Source organism: Syngnathoides biaculeatus, chromosome 13 (genome assembly GCF_019802595.1).
Source record: "Syngnathoides biaculeatus isolate LvHL_M chromosome 13, ASM1980259v1, whole genome shotgun sequence".
Classification (NCBI taxonomy): domain Eukaryota; kingdom Metazoa; phylum Chordata; class Actinopteri; order Syngnathiformes; family Syngnathidae; genus Syngnathoides; species Syngnathoides biaculeatus.
Genome location: NC_084652.1, coordinates 4710454 through 4730395, shown reverse-complemented (window position 1 = coordinate 4730395; position 19942 = coordinate 4710454). Strand labels below are relative to the sequence as shown.

Genomic DNA, 19942 nt, shown 5'->3' with positions numbered 1-19942 from the left:
CGAATCGGGTCCCGTGCGATCTCATGCAAGAAAGGCAATGCTATATTTATTTTCTTGCATGTGTCTTATTGTTTTTTTCCCCCGTCTTCTTATTTTTTTTAAAGGGTTATTATTATTAGCACGGCTGAGTCAGTATGATTATTTTTATAGTCTTATAAGAAAGTGGGTCTATATGGACGAATTGCTGCACAGGGATGGAGCGAGACTGCGTTGCTAGGAGACGCCGAGCATCTGCAATTTATCCCGCAACACGTGCATTCAATCTCACCGTGCGTGTGCGTAGCCGCCACGTATGTATAAAAGCCACAAGCAGGATCGCTTTTGCCTCAGTACGGCCGAGGATGCTCCCGCTCCGCAGCTGCCCGACGACGGTCGATTCCTCGCCCCCCCCCCTTCTTTTTTCTTTTTGCATCCGCACTTTTGATCAACTTTGGAGAGTTGCGCAAATGAACCGTCCGACCGAAGAAGCCGAGTTAAGCTTCCGTCCTATTGAAATGAGCTCCTCGCTGCTATTTGAACGGGATTCCTGTCCCGTAGCTCTCCTCCTCGTAGCGTATTTTTGATTCCCCCCCCCCCCCCCCAACACTTCCACGTTTCTCCATGTTTTCAACCCCGACAATGCAGCCCTCCTTCTCCTCGGAGGGGAACTCCACGGAGCCGAGCTGGTGGACGAACGGCTCCGAGGCGAACTCCACGCGGGGGGTCGGCGACTACGACCGGGGGAGGCGACGCTGGCAGGCGGCCGGGGAGGAGGAGCAGCGGGAGGGGGGCGAGCGGCTCCCCTTTCTCACCGACGCCTGGCTGGTGCCCCTCTTCTTCTCGCTCATCATGCTGGTGGGCCTGGTGGGCAACTCTCTGGTCATCTACGTCATCTCCAAGCACAGGCAGATGAGGACGGCCACCAACTTTTACATCGGTGAGCGAAAGCGCGGACCCTCGCCGACTCCGGGTTGAAGGACGCGAGGACGCGCGGCATCTAATTAGCTCCCGGCGGATGGCCATCGAATGGCATCATTATTTGCGCTTATGTTCGCTGCGTGCTAATGCCGCGTTTTAAAATCCAGTCAAGGTTACACGTAGTTCTCAATGTAGTATTCAGTTTTTGCATCTGGGAGGCAGAGTCTGCCGGATATCTATTCTCGGCATTCTATTCTATTGAAATCGCCGCTGTCAAACCCGAGGCACGAGGGCCGGGTCCGGCCCGCCGCGTGACTTGATGTGGCCCGCGAAGGCTAATCGTGTGTATCAACTTCCATGATTTTTATCCAAATCAGTGCCAAAATTTCAAATGGTCATATCATGAATGATAATGCCAATACATTGCAAGCGTTTTCGTGTTACCAAACGTCAATAATAGTTGGGGAAAAAAAAACATTACCCTTGATTTCTGATTCCACGACTAGTTAATAACTTTCACGTGTGAATATAATAAGGTGAAAGATTTACATTGCTTCACAGTCAGAAGTGCCCTCTGAGGGAAACCGTAACTACAATGAGGCCTGTGGCCAAAATGCCTTTGACACCACTGATTTAAGTAGATCATTTATTAAAAACGGTGGGTCAGCTGGTAAAGCGTTGGCCTCACAGTTCTGAGGTCCCAGGTTCAATCCCAGACCCGCCTGTGTGGAGTTTTCTCCAGGTACTTCCGGTTTCCTCCCACATTCCCAAAACATGCAACATTAAATGGACACTAAATTGCCCCAAGGTGTGATTGTGGGTTCGGCTGTTTGTCTCAATGTACTCTGCGATTGGCTGGCAACCAGTTCAGGGTGTAACCCGCCTCTTGGCCGTTGACACCTGGGATAGGCTCCAGCACTCCCTGCAACCCTCGTGAGGGTAAGCAGCAAAAGAAAATGGGTGGATGGATAAATTGCCCATAGGTGTGATTGTGAGTGCGGCTGTTTATCTCAATGTGCCCTGCGACTGGCTGGCGACCAGTTCAGGGTGTACCCCGCCTCCTGCCCGTTGACAACTGGGATAGGCTCCAGCACTCCCCACGACCCTTGTGAGGACAACTGGCGAAGAGAATGGATGGATGGATGAAATAAATCCCCCCCAAAACAAGTTAATAATTGCCAAAACAAAACATTTGTCCTACTTAAGCTCCTCAACTTAACTTCAACACAGTTCATTGGCACTCAGCTGCTGTCACCAAAGCACTACTTTTGTATGAATGAAGCGCCTCCACTCACTTCAACACTGTTGTGTGGCACCAAGATTTCGGCGCAGCGCTACTTTTGTCTAAATGCAGGACCTCAATTGACTTCAACGAGGCTCCTGGGCCCCAAGATGTCTGTAAAGCACTAATTTTGTCCTAATGAAACTCCTCAAATCACTTCACCGTACTTCTTTGGCACCTAAATACCACAATCATGTCAGCAAAGCACTGCTTTTTTTTCTAAATGAAGCTCCTCACCTTACTTGAGCATAGTTCATTGGCAACAAAACGCCACAAGATGGCAGCAAAGCAAGGCAAAACCATAAGGCATAATCAAATTCCTTTACAGCTACATATAATTACATGAAGGAAAATAGAATAATTCCATAAAAGAAAACAAAAAATCCCAATGCTTTGATTGGTCAAACGTGGAGCTTAAATGGAGCCGTTTTTAGCCTGGATTTGAACGTTGCATTTACTGACGTCTGCCATGACACACGGCGATATCGGTCGCAGCTGCGGCACCTGCTTTGACGTATTGAACGCGCTGCACTTATTTATTCAAGCGACTAATTGTCAAAGCGTCTACGACAGCAAAGGTAAACGTCTCGCTCTCCACCCCTCCAAGCTGTGCATAGGAAATTCAAATTATATAGAAAATGCACATTTTTGAAGGGGGTTTTTTCTGGGGTCCATATTGTTCATTAACGTAGCTACAGTCACGTGAAAGATGCAATAAAAGTTTGACATTTTCGGCGTTCGGCAAGGCGTACGTGACGTGAACTAAGGTCACCCCGCACGCCTCGGTCAGGAAACAATTCCACGTTCAGCAAACATCGGATTAGCAGTTGGCACGGCGTCTGCGCTCCCTCTGCAGTGTGTGACGACGTTTGCCGATTAGATCCGCTGTTCTCGAACGGATGGACGATAGTATTTGACACACGTGTACGCCGATGATAAGTTAATATTGCACGCCGGCCGAATGATGATTCGCGCCTGCTGATGCAATCTTTTTGTGACACCACGATGGAAAAGCAGCTACCACGACTTTAGGTCTAAAGTGTAAGCAGACAAGCAATTTCAATTTATTCATCCATCCTTCCATTTTCTTTGCCGCTTATCCTCACGAGGGTCGCGGGGAGTGCTGGAGCCCATCCCAGCTGTCAACGGCCAGGAGGCGGGTTACACTCTGAACTGGTTGCCAGCCAATCGCAGAGTACATTGAGACAAACAGCTGAACTCACAATCACACCTTGGGGCAATTTAGTATCCAATTAGTGATGCGTGTTTTTGGGGTGTGGGAGGAAACCGGAGTCCCCGGAGAAAACCCACACAGGGACAGGGGAGAACATGCAAACTCCGCACGGGCGGGGCCGGGATCGAACCCGGGACCTCAGAACTGTGAGGCCAACGCGTTACCAGCTGATCCACCGTGCCGCAATTTCAACTTATTATTACGGAAAAACGTTGACGGCCATCACGATAAGCTAATATTGGATATGGAGAAACATCGAAAGTCATATGATGAGTTAGCGATGACACAATAACTTTACAAGTTGTGGCTGTGCAATTTTTCACATGAAAACATTGATGGGCAAAATTCAAAATTCAAAATGATCACATAAAACATTGACAGACATTCTTACATGATTAACTTTTGACTATAATTCTGATAATACTACTTATTTACTAATTATTAGCCTTAAAATATGTTCAACAAGCTTCCAAATATATTCATTAATCATATTTTTTTTTTAAAAAAAGGCTACACTAAAAACTTTTATTCTCACTGGTATTTACACAGAACTTTAATTAATTAATTAACACATTTTCATTGGATGTTAATTATGATCATTTATTCCTGTTATTTAGTATCATTAAAACGTATAAAACTATTTTAAAACCGGACAAATTGCAATAAAAATGATCTTTGGTCATTTTCGTCAACATTTCTTAATCAGAAAAATACAAACAAAAATACAATCATCCACGATAATTTCATGAAAATTAATTAATGTATTTAACATCTCATATTTAATATTTATTTAAATATTTTTTTAACTTATTGCTCATATTCAAACGTGTTTTTCCATGTGCGTTTTTTTTTTTTTTTTTTTTTTTTTTGCTAGGCTCCAAACAATCAGGCTGTCGCTCCTACATTAACTGCGGAAACAATCTGCCGCTTCCAATTTGTGACGGAGCGAAGCTTAAAACAAAAACAAAAGAGGAACAAAAGGCCAAGGCGACGCACGCAAAGAAAGCCCTTCAGACGGCGGCAAAATCCTGAAAGAAAATAAGAAGTTGCGATAAGAAATGCAAAATGGAAAATGAAATTGACGGGGGGAGCAAAGTGGGAAAGTACAGGCAGTCGTCGGGTCTCGACTTTACAACGCCCGTCCGCCATTTTGTTTGTGCGCCGTGAGTATCTTTGCATTTTTCGCCCTCCTTTTTAGACATTATCTTCCAAAAGAAGAAATCTGCGTCTTTTAGCAGCCAAAAGACAAATCCGTGACCCTGAAAACGAAGCTCAAGATCACCAACCGTGGTCAAAGTTAATAAAGGCAAATCCCGTTTTTTAGCGCACGTGAAGGGTTCCGTTCCTATTTTGGATCCAATGATCACAAAACAAGGTTCTTTGATACTTGTCGAGATGGAGCGGATTGAGGACCAGGTTCCTTGGCGATAGCTCAGCACAGCCTCCCCTTCTTCTTCTCCATAATGCGACCTACGTCATCTTGTTTATTTCAATCTATTTGCTTTTAATACAAAGTATTTTGATGTCAATTCTGACTTTAATGGTGGAATCCGACTTAAATCGAAAATTCGAGTGAAGTCGCTACTCGAGACCGGATCTCCGTCGTAGACCGAGGACTGCCTTTATCGTGACTTTGACGCAAGACTCAAATCAAGAACGCATGCGCACACACACCTACACGCGTAATGCACTTCTTTGGGGCGGGGATCAGCAATACATCTTCATAAAATTACAAAAATGCATTTCAATATTTTCCCATTGGCAAAACGACACATACAGTAAATCATTGCCGTTTTTGAGAGGTCGTCAAGGATTTTTGCTCATAAACACTTGAAGTTATCGACGTAAGAAGATCGAAGAAGACGTTCTAAGATTACCTCGTCGTTTATGTATCATGGTTGGAGCTATCAAGCTTGGACCACCACCGATTTTTTTTTTTTCGTAAATAAAAATTGGTATCCAATCCATAACAATACGCGTGCTCTGTGTCGACCCCCGCCCCCCCACGCCTACATGCAGCAAACCTGGCCGCCACCGACATCATCTTCCTGGTGTGCTGCGTCCCCTTCACGGCCACCCTCTACCCTTTGCCCGGCTGGATCTTCGGCAACTTCATGTGCAAATTCGTCGCCTTCCTCCAGCAGGTAAAAGAACTCGACGAAACCGACCGCACTAGAGACTTTGTGTTCTGGTCAAATATAATGCGCGTCTCTAATTTTTTTTTTTTTTTGCGTTGGATGCTCAAAGCTTTATCAGAGCATGTCCGATAAAGCCTAAAAGCCTCCTTTTAGCCTCCCAGTGCACACATTGCGTCCCCAGAATCCATCACAGCGTCTGTGTTCTCTTTGAAGCATTACTGCAAAAACTACTTCACTGATTTTCATGACGTTTTTTTTTTTTTTTTTGTGGAGGATTGTAGCTGCCGGTCAAGTGCTTCCACGCAAAACCACATTCAAACCTTGTTTTGTGCCGTTCAAAATGGGAAACATGACGAATGTGTCCGAAAATGTCCAGGTCCTCCAAAAAGTTGAACGAGAATCAGAACTCCAAATGCAATGGAAAAGCTTCATTGCAAAATTGCAGGACTCCAAGACGAGGACATGGTGATCAGTGGGTTTTATTCCAAAGGAAAGTTGTGCACGACAACGCAGTCCAAGAAGGCAGGATCCAGAACACAAGAAAATGTCCGATAATTCTGAGTCAACTAAAGACCAGAACCCAAAGTGTGACTGGCGGAGTCACCCTGGATGCGGGAAAGCATACTCAACGAACTGCCAAAAACCAGTGACAAAACTCCTTGTGACAGAGCTGTGACCGGTGACAGGTTTCGGAGATGAAACCGCTTGGAGCGGTGGTCAGGCCACGCCCATCTTGGCGGTGGTCCAGCCTTGCTCATGACACAAGTCATGTCATTATCCAAGCCGCTTATCCTCACAAGGGTTGCGGGAAAGCTGGAGCCTATCCCAGCTAGCTCCGGGCGAAAGGCGGACTATGCCCTGTACTGGTCGCCAGTCAGTCACGGGGCAGATATCGACGCCGTCGCTGAGTGGGAATTGTTCCCGCCATGTCATAGGGCACTGCCAGAAGGGGCGTGGCTTGGTCACCGCTCTCGGCGGTGCCACCTCTGGCGCTCGTCCCTGCTGTTGCGCATTTGGTATGTTAATTAACCATGTATTTATGTTGGAGTTTATGTCACGGGCATCTGCCATTTCAATGAGTTTGCACTGTGTTAGCATGTGCAGACTCTACTTCTGCAATAAAACCAACTGGACAATATGCCTTTGTCTCGGAGTCCTGCATTTGGGTCCTTGGCACGTGACACACTCTGCCCTTGACCAAAGGCAGGCATGTGTACCACTACACCACCAGTGCTGATCAAGTCTTTAGTTTTTTAACCAAGAAAACATCCATCCATTTCTTCAGCTGCTTATCCTCACAAGGGTCACGGGAGTACTGGAGCCTACCTCAACTGTCAACAGGCAGGAGGCGGGGTACACCCCGAACTGGTTGCCAGCCAATCGCAGGACACATGGAGACAGACAACAGTCACACCTAGGGGCAATTTAAAGTGCCGCACTCACAATCGCACCTAGGGGCAATTTAGAGTGTCCAATTAATGTTGCGCGTTTTTTGGGGATGTGGGAGTAAACCGGAGTGCCCGGAGAAAAGCCACGCAGGCACGAGGAGAACATGCAAACTCCACGGGTCCGGGATCGAACCCGGGTCCTCAGAACGGTGACGCTACCGAGCCGCCGCCAAGAAAACAACAAAAATCATAATAAATGCAACAAACGAGAAGAGTCCATTTGCCTTGATTTAAACTTTTCAGATTGCAAAGAATATAACACGCCACGGTCGACCTATTTGCGATCACGTTATACATAAAAAGACATAATATTAGTTATTATAAGAGGGGCGCGGATGATTGCGCTCTCAAATAAATTGTCCCCCTCCTTTTTTTAAAGGGGGGTGTCGAGGGGGGGGGGGGGTTGTATACTTTAATAACAACCTGCTACACCTAAAGCATTTTTTCCGGCCCCCTGCTGATTACAGTTGAGAGGTTGGAGTGGATAATTATCCGTAAAAAGCTTCAGAAGAAGACCAAATTTTTCACGTCCCAACACCGAGAGGGTTCCGCTTTTAATAACCCATTTAGACTTTAAGCTTTTAGGTGTTTTTTTTTTTTGTAACGTCCCAAAAGAGCATGGAAGCTTTTTGCGCAATTTGAGACAAAAGCGGGCAGTACGCCGCAATTAATGTATTTTTCACATTTCTTTTCATTTATTAGTGCAGAAGGCGCCGTCCGTCCGTCTTATCCGCGCCCGATGAAACGCTTTCTAAATGTGTTCTCCTCTCCTTCCGAGCATTCAAAAGCTTATCGTTCATACGCGTAATTGCCTCGGCGCCGTGCGATGTTTGAAAGGATGGCATTTCCATTGTCCCCGGAGAAAATGTGACTATTATTCTGACGGGGTTTGACGTTCCGCTTCTTGTTAGCAAAAATGTTTACGGGTTAGTGCGACCTGATCTACATTCAAAAGTTATGAAATAGGTGAGAAACTGATTATTTTTTTCCCCACTTCAGAGGTATAGTTTTCCCCCAAATTCTACATCCATCCATTTTCTTTTGCCGCTTATCCTCACAAGGGTCACGTGGAGCCCATCCCTGCTGTCAACGGGCAGGAGGCGGGGTACACCCTGAACTGGTCGCCGGCCAATCGCAGGGCACATGGAGAAAAACAGCCGCACTCACAATCACACCTACGGGCAATTTAGAGTGTCCAATTAATGTTTCGTGTTTTTGGGATGTGGGCAGAAACCGGAGTGCCTGGGGAAAACCCACACAGGCACGGGGAGAACACGCAAACTCCACACAGGCTGGTCCGGGATTGAACCCGGGACCTCAGAACTATGAGGCCAACGCTTTACCAGCTGACCCACCATGCCGCCCATTTCAGTGTCATCCATCCGTCCATCCATTTTCTTTGCTCCTTATCCTCACGAGGGTCACGGGAGTGCCGCAGCCTATCCCGGCTCTCAACGGCCAGGAGGCGGGGTACACCCTCAACTGGCTGCCGGCCAATCGCAGGGCACATCGGGACAACCGGCCGCACTCACATTGACACCTATGGGCAATTTAGAGTGTCCAATTAATGTTGCACGTTTTCGGGGTGTGGGAGGAAACCCACGCAGGCACGAGGAGAACATGCAAACTCCACACAAACGGGCGCCGGGATTGAACCCGGGACCTCAGAACTGTTAGCCCAACGCTTTACCACCTGATCCGCCGTGCCGCATTGTACAACATATATCGTGTACGTTGGAGAACGTCCGTGCAGACGAATGTGGACGGGCTTCAAAAGGCATGTGATCAATCCCAATAAATCATGAAAAATGTTACTTATTTCTGCAGCGTTAAAGATCAAACCTTGTTGCTTTTTTTCTTCTTCTCTCTCTCTTTATTAATAAACCGTCTCGGTTTGAATGAAGTTGATCAAAACGTGCGTATTCTGTTTCACTGCGGGCCGATTTCTCTGAGGAGATAACCGCCAGTCCTGCACCTGAAAAGGGATACTTGAGTAAAAGTACCCGTATCTTCGAAGAAAAGTAACTTTGGCGAGAGGTAAAGTCATCTTGTAGAGCGCGGGTGCCAAAGCGGTGGCACGTGGGCCAGATCCAACCCGCGACATCATTTTATGTGGCCCGCGAAAGCAAATCGTGCGTCGGCTTCATGATTTTTTGCGAGTATCAAAATTACAAATTTTCTTCACTGATGGTAACAGTGAGGAATTGCAATTTTTTGTCACCAATACCTCTTTTAAAAGAAATGTACTTCTTCTTTTCCTTTCGGTTTGTCCCGTTACGCCACAGCGTGCCATCTTAGATGAACGCCTATTTGTTTGGCGCGGTTTTTACGCCGGATGCTAATCGTTGAAAAACACGTTTGGATTAGTTTCTGGCTTCAAATCTCGCATTCCATCAACTTAATGTGTCCAGTATTTGCAATTATATGAGATGATAATTCATTTATATCAAGTCCTTTAGGGGAATTCATAACTACGTGGGCTGTGACAAAAATGAGCTTGACACCCATATTGGAGAACATTATTGTATAGATAGATAGATAGATAGATAGATAGATAGATAGATAGATAGGATAGATAGATAGATAGATAGATAGATAGATAGATAGATAGATAGATAGATAGATAGATAGATAGATAGATAGATAGATAGATAGATAGATAGAGGACCAATTCAAAAAGTAGATAGATAGATAGATAGATAGATAGATAGATAGATAGATAGATAGATAGATAGATAGATAGATAGATAGATAGATAGATAGATAGATAGATAGATAGATAGATAGATAGATAGATAGATAGATAGATAGATAGAGGACCATTCAAAAAGTAGATAGATAGATAGATAGATAGATAGATAGATAGATAGATAGATAGATAGATAGATGAATTGGGGACCAATTCAAAAAGTAGATAGATAGATAGATAGATAGATAGATAGATAGATAGATAGATAGATAGATAGATAGATATATAGATAGATAGATAGATAGATAGATAGATAGATAGTATAGATAGATAGATATAGATAGATATATATATAGATAGATAGATATATAGATAGATAGATATATATATAGATAGATAGATATATATATAGATAGATAGATAGATATATATATAGATAGATAGATAGATAGATAGAGGACCAATTCAAAAAGTAGATAGATAGATAGATAGATAGATAGATAGATAGATAGATAGATAGATAGATAGATAGATAGATAGATAGATAGATAGATAGATAGATAGATAGATAGATAGATAGATAGATAGATAGATAGATAGATAGATAGATAGATAGATAGATAGATAGATAGATAGATAGATAGATAGATAGATCTATTTTTTTAATTCCATTGGGGAAGTGACTTTGAGTAAGCAGTTTTCTTCCGTTACATCGCAAGACCGGCCGGCGCTAACATGGTGCTGTGGTCTTGCTTGGCAGTGTTGTAAATCCTGAACTCTTCATAACCCATCTCTGCCGGTCTCATCATTATTATTATTTTTTTTTCATATGTGCCGCTCAGAAGCTAATGGCGGCTGACTCGGTGCGCCCAGATTAGAGGCAGAGAGAGACAGAGACATTACCGGGACGACATTAGCTCTTAGGAGGAGAGGAGAATTTGTGACCCCCGAATTCCCCGCAGCTACAGCTTGGGTGTACTTTTGAGAGCAAGGCTTTAGTGGAACACGGTACTTTGCTAGAGCTTTCACCACAAACTCCCCAAAAAAGCCACAGAACAAGCAAAGAACGCACTTGTACGTAGCGACGATGGTTCGAAATCCAGATTTGTTTTGACAGTTTCAGTCCCAAATGTTCACCTTTTTCGGGGATTTCTTCCTTTGAGATTTTTATTTTTATTTTTTAAAAGCAACATAAGAACGAGGTCTCGGATAACGTTTCAAGCGAATTCAGCGTTTCGCCGAAAACTGCGCGGCGGCGGAACGCGACTTTCAAGAGTTTTTGCGAGCTGACAGCGTCCACCAAATGTCTGTTATTTGTCTCGCTGAGAAGAGCTACAATCACGGGCCCCTCCGGCAGCAGTCGGGGGGGGGGGGGGGGGGAGAAAATGATCAGCCTCGCTTTGTTTACGGGTTGGCTTGGGAAACTTGAGAAAAACTTCATTGGTACTAGCGAAAGAAACTAATCAACAAAATAACCAGCCTGTCATGTGGAGAAATGGCTACAGAGTAGGTATGCGTTTATTTCTATTCATCACGCCGCAAGCTAAATCAAGGTACTTTTATATGAACACGATTTGGTTTGTCGGACCCGTGCAAATATTTCATAACGTCGTCACATCAGAATCTATTGGGACTAAGCTCTTTGCTCGAGAATACCAACACGCGGTCCTTATAAAGCCAAGACACGTCGCCTCATCTCCCCCTTTAATCCCTCTCCGAGACTGGCGACGCGACTCGGGAGGCGCTGCTATTTTGGTCAGCAGCCGCAGCTGATGGTTTTATCACGGAGCGGGAACGGCGGAGTCTACGATTTGATTCCTGATTCGAAAAAAGGGAGGTGTTTGTTCTGAATGTCACAACTAGAGGTACCGTAGGTGGAAGACACCAACACATAGTGGTGGGTCGGGACTAATGGGTCTCGCGTTAAGTACATTCCAATGTGTCCCAAAGAGACACCCTTGGACTGTGCTCCACTTCAAGGTCACTCAAAGTATTACATCAGAAACCTTTGTTTCTAAACCAGTGATAAGCCAATTTTTCTATGAGAGTATGCGATCTATGTTTCAGGTGACCGTCCAAGCAACCTGCATCACTCTGACGGCAATGAGTGGTGACCGCTGTTACATCACGGTCTACCCCCTGAAGTCCCTCCGCCACCGCACGCCCAGGATGGCCATGATCGTCAGCGTCTGCATTTGGATCGGTCCGTCTTGACAAAAATCCCCTTTGGCATAAGACGATGAAAACTCAACAGCGTTGCCTTGTTTGTGGTTGTTCAGGGTCTCTCATCTTGTCCACACCGATCCTCATGTACCAGCGCATCGAGGAGGGGTACTGGTATGGTCCGAGGCAGTACTGCGTGGAGAGGTTCCCGTCTAAGACTCACGAGAGGGCCTTCATCCTCTACCAGTTCATCGCCGCCTACCTGCTGCCCGTCTTCACGATTTCCTTCTGTTATAGTCTGATGGTGAAGAGGGTTGGCCAACCTACCGTGGAGCCGGGAGACAACAACTACCAGGTGTAGATGTGGTCTCTGGGATATATCTGTGTAGCCAGATTACGGTAATCCACAAAAACTGAATTAAGGAAACTAGACTCTTTCTTCTTGGTTAGCTCTGAGATATTGCAACGGTAATGTCAAGTTTCCAGCATCCAGAACGGGGGGTCCTTGGTTGATGACTTAGTTTAGTTCAATTCCAAAGCTTGAAACAACAATAGCTTCCACTATTGCATGATTCTGAGAGTCCTCGGTCTATGACGAGGTCGGTTCTCTAATAAAAATTTGGATGTAAATCAGAATGTGGTTTAGTTTAGAACTTAACCTATAATAATTACCGTAAGTATTTGCATAAAACCGTCAAGGGTAAAACAGTAAACTCACCCGTAACTGAGCAAGCCTTGCTGTGCCGTGTATTCTGACCCAAGTACCATATGTTTGGACTGTCTGAAACCAAGGACCACCTGTATCAGCACCTAAGAGGATCTCTGTGAATTTAGGTTTTCCAAAAATCTGATACTTTGTCCTCCCCAGGTCAACCTCCTGTCTGAGAGAACCATCAGCATCAGAAGCAAAGTCTCCAAGATGGTGGTGGTGATCGTCCTGCTCTTTGCCCTGTGCTGGGGTCCCATCCAGATCTTTGTCCTCTTCCAGTCTTTCTACCCCGACTTCCGGGCCACTTACGCCACGTACAAGATCAAGACGTGGGCCAACTGCATGTCCTACGCCAACTCCTCCGTCAACCCCATCGTTTACGGCTTTATGGGCGCCAGCTTTCAGAAGTCCTTCCGGAAGACCTTCCCTTTCCTGTACAGGCACAAGGTCAGGGACAGCAGCATGGCCTCCAGGACGGCCAACGCTGAGATCAAATTTGTGGCGGCGGAGGAAGGCAACAACAATGATGTGAACTGAGGGAATGCCACAAGACAGAGTTAACTAAAAAAAACGGATTCTTTCCGTGTTATTAATCCAAACGACACCAGGATCATGTGCACAATGGTTTCCCTGCCAAAGTCTGGAACTCCATTTCGCAACCCTGCATTATTTCACAGTTGACTTCTTGGATTTAAGACCTTAAATTGACTGAATTCTTGATTGCTCACAAGTTGGACAATCGTGTCAAATTCAAGAATTTCCCCCCTTCTGTTAAAGGTGTTCTCAAATCATTGGACCTCTCTGGAAGATTATCCTCTGCCATGGGGGTGTGTTAAAAATGTTTCATTCCCAACGATCAAAAGGACAAGATTGGAACTGGAACGTACGCACTTATCAGATAAGGGCCAGCGCTTGACAGACATCTGGTTTTGGGGAAAGAGACGGGGAATTGTCGGTTGACATCGTTCTATGTGTGAATGCTGCATCTGTTATCTCACGTACGCCGCACGAGAAAAACACGTGGCGATTTTTGACCTTCAAAACCGGTAGCCGGTGTGTGACTGAGTCCGAAGACAAAGTGACGCTTTCAATCTGCTCTTCAAGGGTCGAATGGCTCCAAAAAAAAAAAAAAAGCATCATAATCACAAACCGTTTCCCACCTCTTTGCTGTAGCAGCCAGTTCGGTCTCCGTCTGGATGGAGTGTCAAGAACCACAGACCAAACCTTTTCAGAAAATAACGCCACTTTTCTTTCAAGGGAGCAAAGAGTTGGGACTCCTTCGCAAGTGTGAATTTACACAACTCTCGTACTCGGTGAGCAAGCCATTCTGAATCTCCGCCCTACTATTACCTTACTTTGGTTTTTTTTCTACTCCTGCCTTGGCAGCTAACCCGGGCTACGACCCACCATTTTCTTTCCTGACAAGTGGGCGGAACCACTTTCACGCCTCAGTCAAAAGATCGGCAGACCGACTGCGCGTTGCCGGGGATGCGCATGAACGCGTCGTACGGTGTAACTTCGGTGGTAGCGGTCGCTAGCATAGCCAACACTGGCGGGAAAAAAAAATAATCGCAAGGTGACGTCAGTTTATAACTCAGTCCCGCCCTCTTCTATCCATTGTTGTATTCTGCGGCATTTTCTATTTTCCGACTGTACCATCGGGGGTCATCTCGGGTACCTTATCTGAAAATCTTGCCTACACACACACACACGTTTTCCGCGTCATACAATAGGGGTAATAAAAGCTTTATGATTCTGCAAAGCTATTCCTTGAAGAACATTCCATTATTTCCTGTGGGTATTACACATTATACATGTACAGCGGCGAGCCCGCAGTTTGTCCTTCAAGGGATTGCGCTTTTCTTTCCTTTGACCCGACGGGTCGCAGTAAATCGATGAATTCTGCTTTGCAACAAAAACAAACAAACAAAAAAAAAAAAACACAAATCTAAACCTATTATTAAAAAAAAAAGTGGTTGTTTGTCATATTAGAGGCTACATGTATATAGTCAAGGTGTTATTATGAATTTTAATAAATGAATTATTAAGAATGACAAATTTGATGTATGTGCCGATGTATTTTTAAAAATATATATTTTTTCAGTCCGCATAGGTTTTATTTATTCACCATTATGTCGGATACATAAAAGCCCTCCGAGAAGCGCAACAAATTCTTAGAATCTTGTTTGCCCGTCCGTAAAAAGACAAACGAGCGGGTCAAACAATCTCGCGGCGCGTTTGGGTGACCTTGACGAGCAAAACAGCACATTTAGCCGCTTCGGCTCGCGTTGCTTTTAGTATTTCAAGGTTGTACTTGGGGGGACAAAAAAAAAAAAAAAAAAGCTTAAAGCAAGGATAGACTTGAATTAAAAAAAAATAATATAGTAGGAGGTTGTAAATAATGCGATGCTTAAGGGACAAAAAGCGAAGTACACCAATTTTAAATGACTCGCATGTTACGCTTGTGTCTTACGTACACCCGACAATGTTCATGGGTCAGTGAGACCTGCTGGATATTTAATCGTTAACATACATACAAAAGTGCGAATGAATTAAAAGTGAAAAAAAAAAAGGCCAGCAGAATCACTTTCATAACAATTTCAATTTTTTTTTGTTTCAATTCCAATGTACAGTTTTCAAAAGTTTTTGTTATCGGGTACTAATTTCTGGATGTGGATGCATACAAGTTATAGAGCCATCCATCCAGCCATTCATCCATTTTATTAGTCGCTTATCCTCACGAGGGTGAGGGGAGTGCTGGAGCCTATCCCGGCTGTCAAAGGGCAGGAGGCGGGGTACACCCTGAACTGGTTGCCAGCCAATCGCAGAGGACATAGAGACAAACAGTCGCACTCACAATCACACCTACGGGCAATTTAAAGTGTCCAATTAATTTGCAAGTTTTTGGGGTGGGGTGCCCGGAGAAAACCCACGCAGGCAAGGGGACAACATGCAAACTCCACACAGGCGGGGCCGGGATTGAAGCCAGGACCTCAGAATTGTGAGGCAAACGCTTTCCACCCGATCCACTGTGCCAAATTAAAGCCATCCATCCATTCATTTTCTTTGCCGGTTATCCTCATGAGGGTCCCGGAGAGTGCGAGAGTCTATCCCGGCTGTCAATGGGCAGGAAGCAGGGTACACCCTGAACTGGTTGGCAGCCAATCGCAGGGCGCATGGAGACAGACAGGAATCATACTCACAATCACACCTAGGGGCAATTTAGAGAGTGTCCAATTAATGTTGCATGTTTTTGGGATGTGGCAGGAAACCGGGGTGCCCGGAGAAAACCCCGGACCTCAGATCTGTGAGGCCAATGCTTAACCAGCTGATCCACCGTGCCGCCCAAAATAAGTCAACCAAATAAAAACATTGGACAAAAGTACAAGGTAATGGCACACCAAAAAACAAGTCCACAATTGTAATAAAAAAAATAAAATAAAACAGGTTAAAAGAGCACACGTGAAGTGTTTCTAAGACTTGGTTCTACCCATTATCTTCAGGAGTCCATTTAGCAGCAATGAAAACCACTCAACGCCTTCTTGAATTTTACCTGCCGGCTCGTTTCCATCTGATCGATCGTTTCATTTACAACCGTCACGGGGACTCAACCCTGGATGCGCAACAATCGTATTGAAATTTAAAAAAAAAAAATAATAATCCAAAAAAAAAAAAAAAGATCCACTGTCACTTTGTATTCTGCGTGACGCCCACACTGCAGTGCTCGAAATGAATGATCCCTCCAGTCCGAGTTGGTTATGATCATCTTTCTTTCCATCAACCGCTCCGAGGACTGCCAAGAGATCGTTAATTATTCCATTAAGTCTCACATTTCTTCGTTCGATCTCCAAAATCTTCATGCTAATGTATTAAAAATGCAGCTCACTTGCGCTAGCTTGTTAATATCAACAACAACAAAAAAAGACTTTTGTGTCTTTATTTCATTAATTATCAGCATACAGAGACTCCTATAGAGGGCGCCAGACAGCCAAAATTTAATTCCCTCATGATCAGTGGTAGGTTAATTACTAAGCTATTACACATTTAGCTACCAAGCAGTAGCCTTCCTTCTATTTGGTGCTAACAAAACTGTTATTAAATCATTAGTAAGGGTCCAATTTGTCCCAAAAAGTCAGATTTGTTTGTTAACAGGGTAACCATCAATTTCAACAAAGCGCCCCAGCGTATGTAATTACATATTTTCACCTACCTCACTAAATTTTTTCCTGCCTGAATAATGAAAGAAGGATTTTTATTAAATCATTTTTTAAGGGATGTTCACATGACATTTCAGTTCTGCCCATCAATTTACGAGATCTCCTCCCCCAAAAAAATGATTTATTCATCCTCGAGTCAGTTTGTAACCTTTTTGGCGGCATGCGTCGTGTCATTATCCATTTGGAAGCCCCGCTTGAACTTCCTGGCTGATGTCTCGAGATGTTGCTTCACTATTTCCACAAAATGTTCTTTCCTCGTGAGGATTTGGTATTTGATGTAGCAGACCAGTCCCAACAGTGTGATGCTGCCACCCCCGTATTTCAAAGTTGGAGCGGCGTTCTTGGGCTTCCAAGTCCACACCCCCCCCCCTTTTTCCCTTCAAATGTAAAAACAGCCAAACATTCCGATTTTAGTTTCATCAGACCACGGGACATGTTTCCCAAAGTTAAGGTCTGCGAACTGTAATCTGGATTTTATTTTTTTTTTTTAGCGGTACGATGGCTGGACATTCCCGTGTGGCGTTTATACTTCCATAACCACATCAAACCAATCACAAAAACTGCCTTCTACCATCTGAAGAGCATATTTAGAGTGAAGTCTTGTATGTGTCAAGCAGACCAGGGAAAGCTCATCTATGCTTTTATCTCAAGTAGACTTGACTATTGTAATGGTCTTCTGACTGGACTTAAAAAAAAAAAAAAAAAAAGAATATCAAACAGCTGCAGGTCACGTTCTGACCCAAAAAAAAAAAAAAAGCGGTCAGAGGATATAACTCCAATCCTAAAGCCCTTGCACTGGCTTCCAGTTAGCTTTAGAATAGATTTCAAAGTTCTGGTACTGGTCTATAAATCACTAAATGATTTAGGTCCTGAAGACATGAAAGAAATGCTTACGGAATACAAAAACAGTAGAGCTCTGAGATCGACTGACTCGGGTCAAAATAGTGGAGCGCAGAGTCCAAAGCAAACATGGTGAAGCAGCATTTAGTTATTATGCTGCACACAAATGGAATAATAATAATAATAATGGTGAGGTCAGCTCCAAGTGTCAATGTTTTTAAATCCAGGTTGAAAACTATTTTTTTCCTCATGCTTTTTAGAATATATCCACTTTTTGATCATATTACTTGCACTGTATGCGGTTTTAACTGTCTTTTTTGAAAATATTTTGTTTATCATTTTTATCTCGATTTAAATGTTTTATCTCTGTTTTCAAATGCCTTTAGTCATGTAAAGCACATTGAGTTACCTCGCGTATGAAATGCGCTATGCAAGTAAATTTGCTTTTGCTTTGCATATAATCGAACAAATGAGCATGGGACCATTCAGGGATCTGGAAATTGCACCCAAGGATGAACCAGACAGAAGAAAATAGATGGATGGATCTAGATTATCTATAAGGTGTATATAAGCATAACCTAATTATCTGATGTGTCCACCAAGTTTGAAGACCATCTTGAACCTCATTTCCCAAACTTTGGACTACGCACATGTGACATTTCAAGGTCAATGTAATCAAGACAACAACAACAACAACAACAACAACAACTGCAACAAAAAGTCACTTTCCTACCCGGAATTGGGCCGTGGTCTCGGAACGAGCCGTCTGCCAAGTGAAACTTCGCAAAGCGAGCCAAGGGAGAACGGCGTCACGGAACCTTTGGCGGTTTGAAAAACAACACTCGAGACGTCGCCTTGTAAAGCCAAAACGGGCCTGCCAAAAATCGACAAGTAAATCCTTCTGGCGCGAGCCCAGGCACGTCGGAGTCGTGCCTTTGCTTTGGTGAGCAAACCGGGCCGAGGTGGCGGGCGGTTAATGGGCCTGTTTTTAGGGGGCGGTCCTGTCTCATGCAAATCGACCGCTGCTCACCGAGGCCCCTATCCTACGAGGCCAATGTCCAGTACACCTTTTGTCACCGTGATCAGGTAAGCAACTTCAACTTGCTTTAGTACTGTATCCATATATTTGCTCAACTGCGGATGGGGGAGACATCGATTAGTCCGCATAGGTTACTGGGGGGTTGGCAATGGGTGGTGACGCAAGACAAAAAAGTTTCAATCATGGCAGAAGATTCCGAGGGATTACTGGTCTTCTTATCATTTTGTATACAAACAATACAACAGCACTCACTTGTATTTTTTTCTGGGGGGGACCCAAATGCAGGACTTCGAGGCAGAGGCATGATGTTCAAAGTGGTTTATCCCGGAAACTGGGTCACACGCGGTGCAGCGGTCCGACAAGCCAGGGGCACAGAAACGCTAGGCTAGGCGGGATCCAAAAGACGTACGGCGAGGTCCGATGACTATGGGGCAAATGAGTAACTCAACAGGACAGGATCAAACAAAAGGGCACAGAATCGCTGTGACTAGGGTTACTCTAATTTACGCGTAGAGCGGAGAGTTCCACAGGCAGTGAATGCAACGCACCAGTGACAAAAACTCCAACTTAAATGTCTGTCTAATTACAGTCCGAATGGGAAACAGCTGTGACCGGTGACAGGTGTCCCCGCCCACAGCAGTGGCCTGGCCACGCCCCTGTTGGTAGTGGCCAGGCCTTGCTCATGACAGACTGGATGTTTATATAAAGTACAATTTTATAATGCTGTTTTCGTTGTTAAATGATACCATTTATTCATCCTACAATGAGGAAATATGGTTCAGCGGAACAGATTTATAGCATTTCCATTCATTGCAATGGGGAAAGATGATTTAAGGGTGCGATCATCGAATGAATTGAATTCATACCGCAAGGTACCACTGTTTTTATTTATTATCATACCATATACCATATCTGTGCTGCATGTGGTGAACCGTAGAGGGAAGCGGCTTCGATTCGTATCTACATGAAGTGAGTTTACGGCCAAATAAAAACAACTTGTGGAGAAATGAAGCAGAGGCGCGGAAGGCAGAATTAAGGAACTCTTTGGGCCATAAATGTGGACGAATACGCGACATTATGGAACAACCACATCAAAGTCTAATGCGATCTCATCTCGCCATACCATAATCATCTTCACGCAGGGAAAGAATACACAAGACTCCACACTTGAATTCAGCTGTTTTGGTTAGCAACCGAATCCGAAACGGGCCGCGTCGCACACCATCCGAGCACGCGCACGCTACCGCTTAACGTCACGTTTCATTGGATGCGGCCCGGGTTCTGTT

General features: G+C 44.6%; 1 protein-coding gene across 2 annotated transcripts; it reads left to right on the top strand.

Moving 5' to 3' along the window:
* The first annotated feature begins 618 nt into the window (after positions 1–618).
* Positions 619–14548, top strand: kiss1ra (KISS1 receptor a). Of its 2 annotated transcripts, none has more exons than XM_061839028.1 (5): positions 619–916; positions 5433–5557; positions 11756–11891; positions 11968–12206; positions 12720–14548. In XM_061839028.1, the coding sequence occupies exons 1-5, from the start codon at positions 619–621 to the stop codon at positions 13095–13097; spliced, it is 1176 nt and encodes a 391-aa protein (XP_061695012.1). In that variant the 3' UTR covers positions 13098–14548. The 2 variants fall into 2 exon arrangements, with proteins under 2 accessions (XP_061695012.1, XP_061695013.1); XM_061839029.1 differs by lacking the exon at positions 619–916 and adding an exon at positions 4365–4576.
* Positions 14549–19942: the final 5394 nt, after the last annotated feature.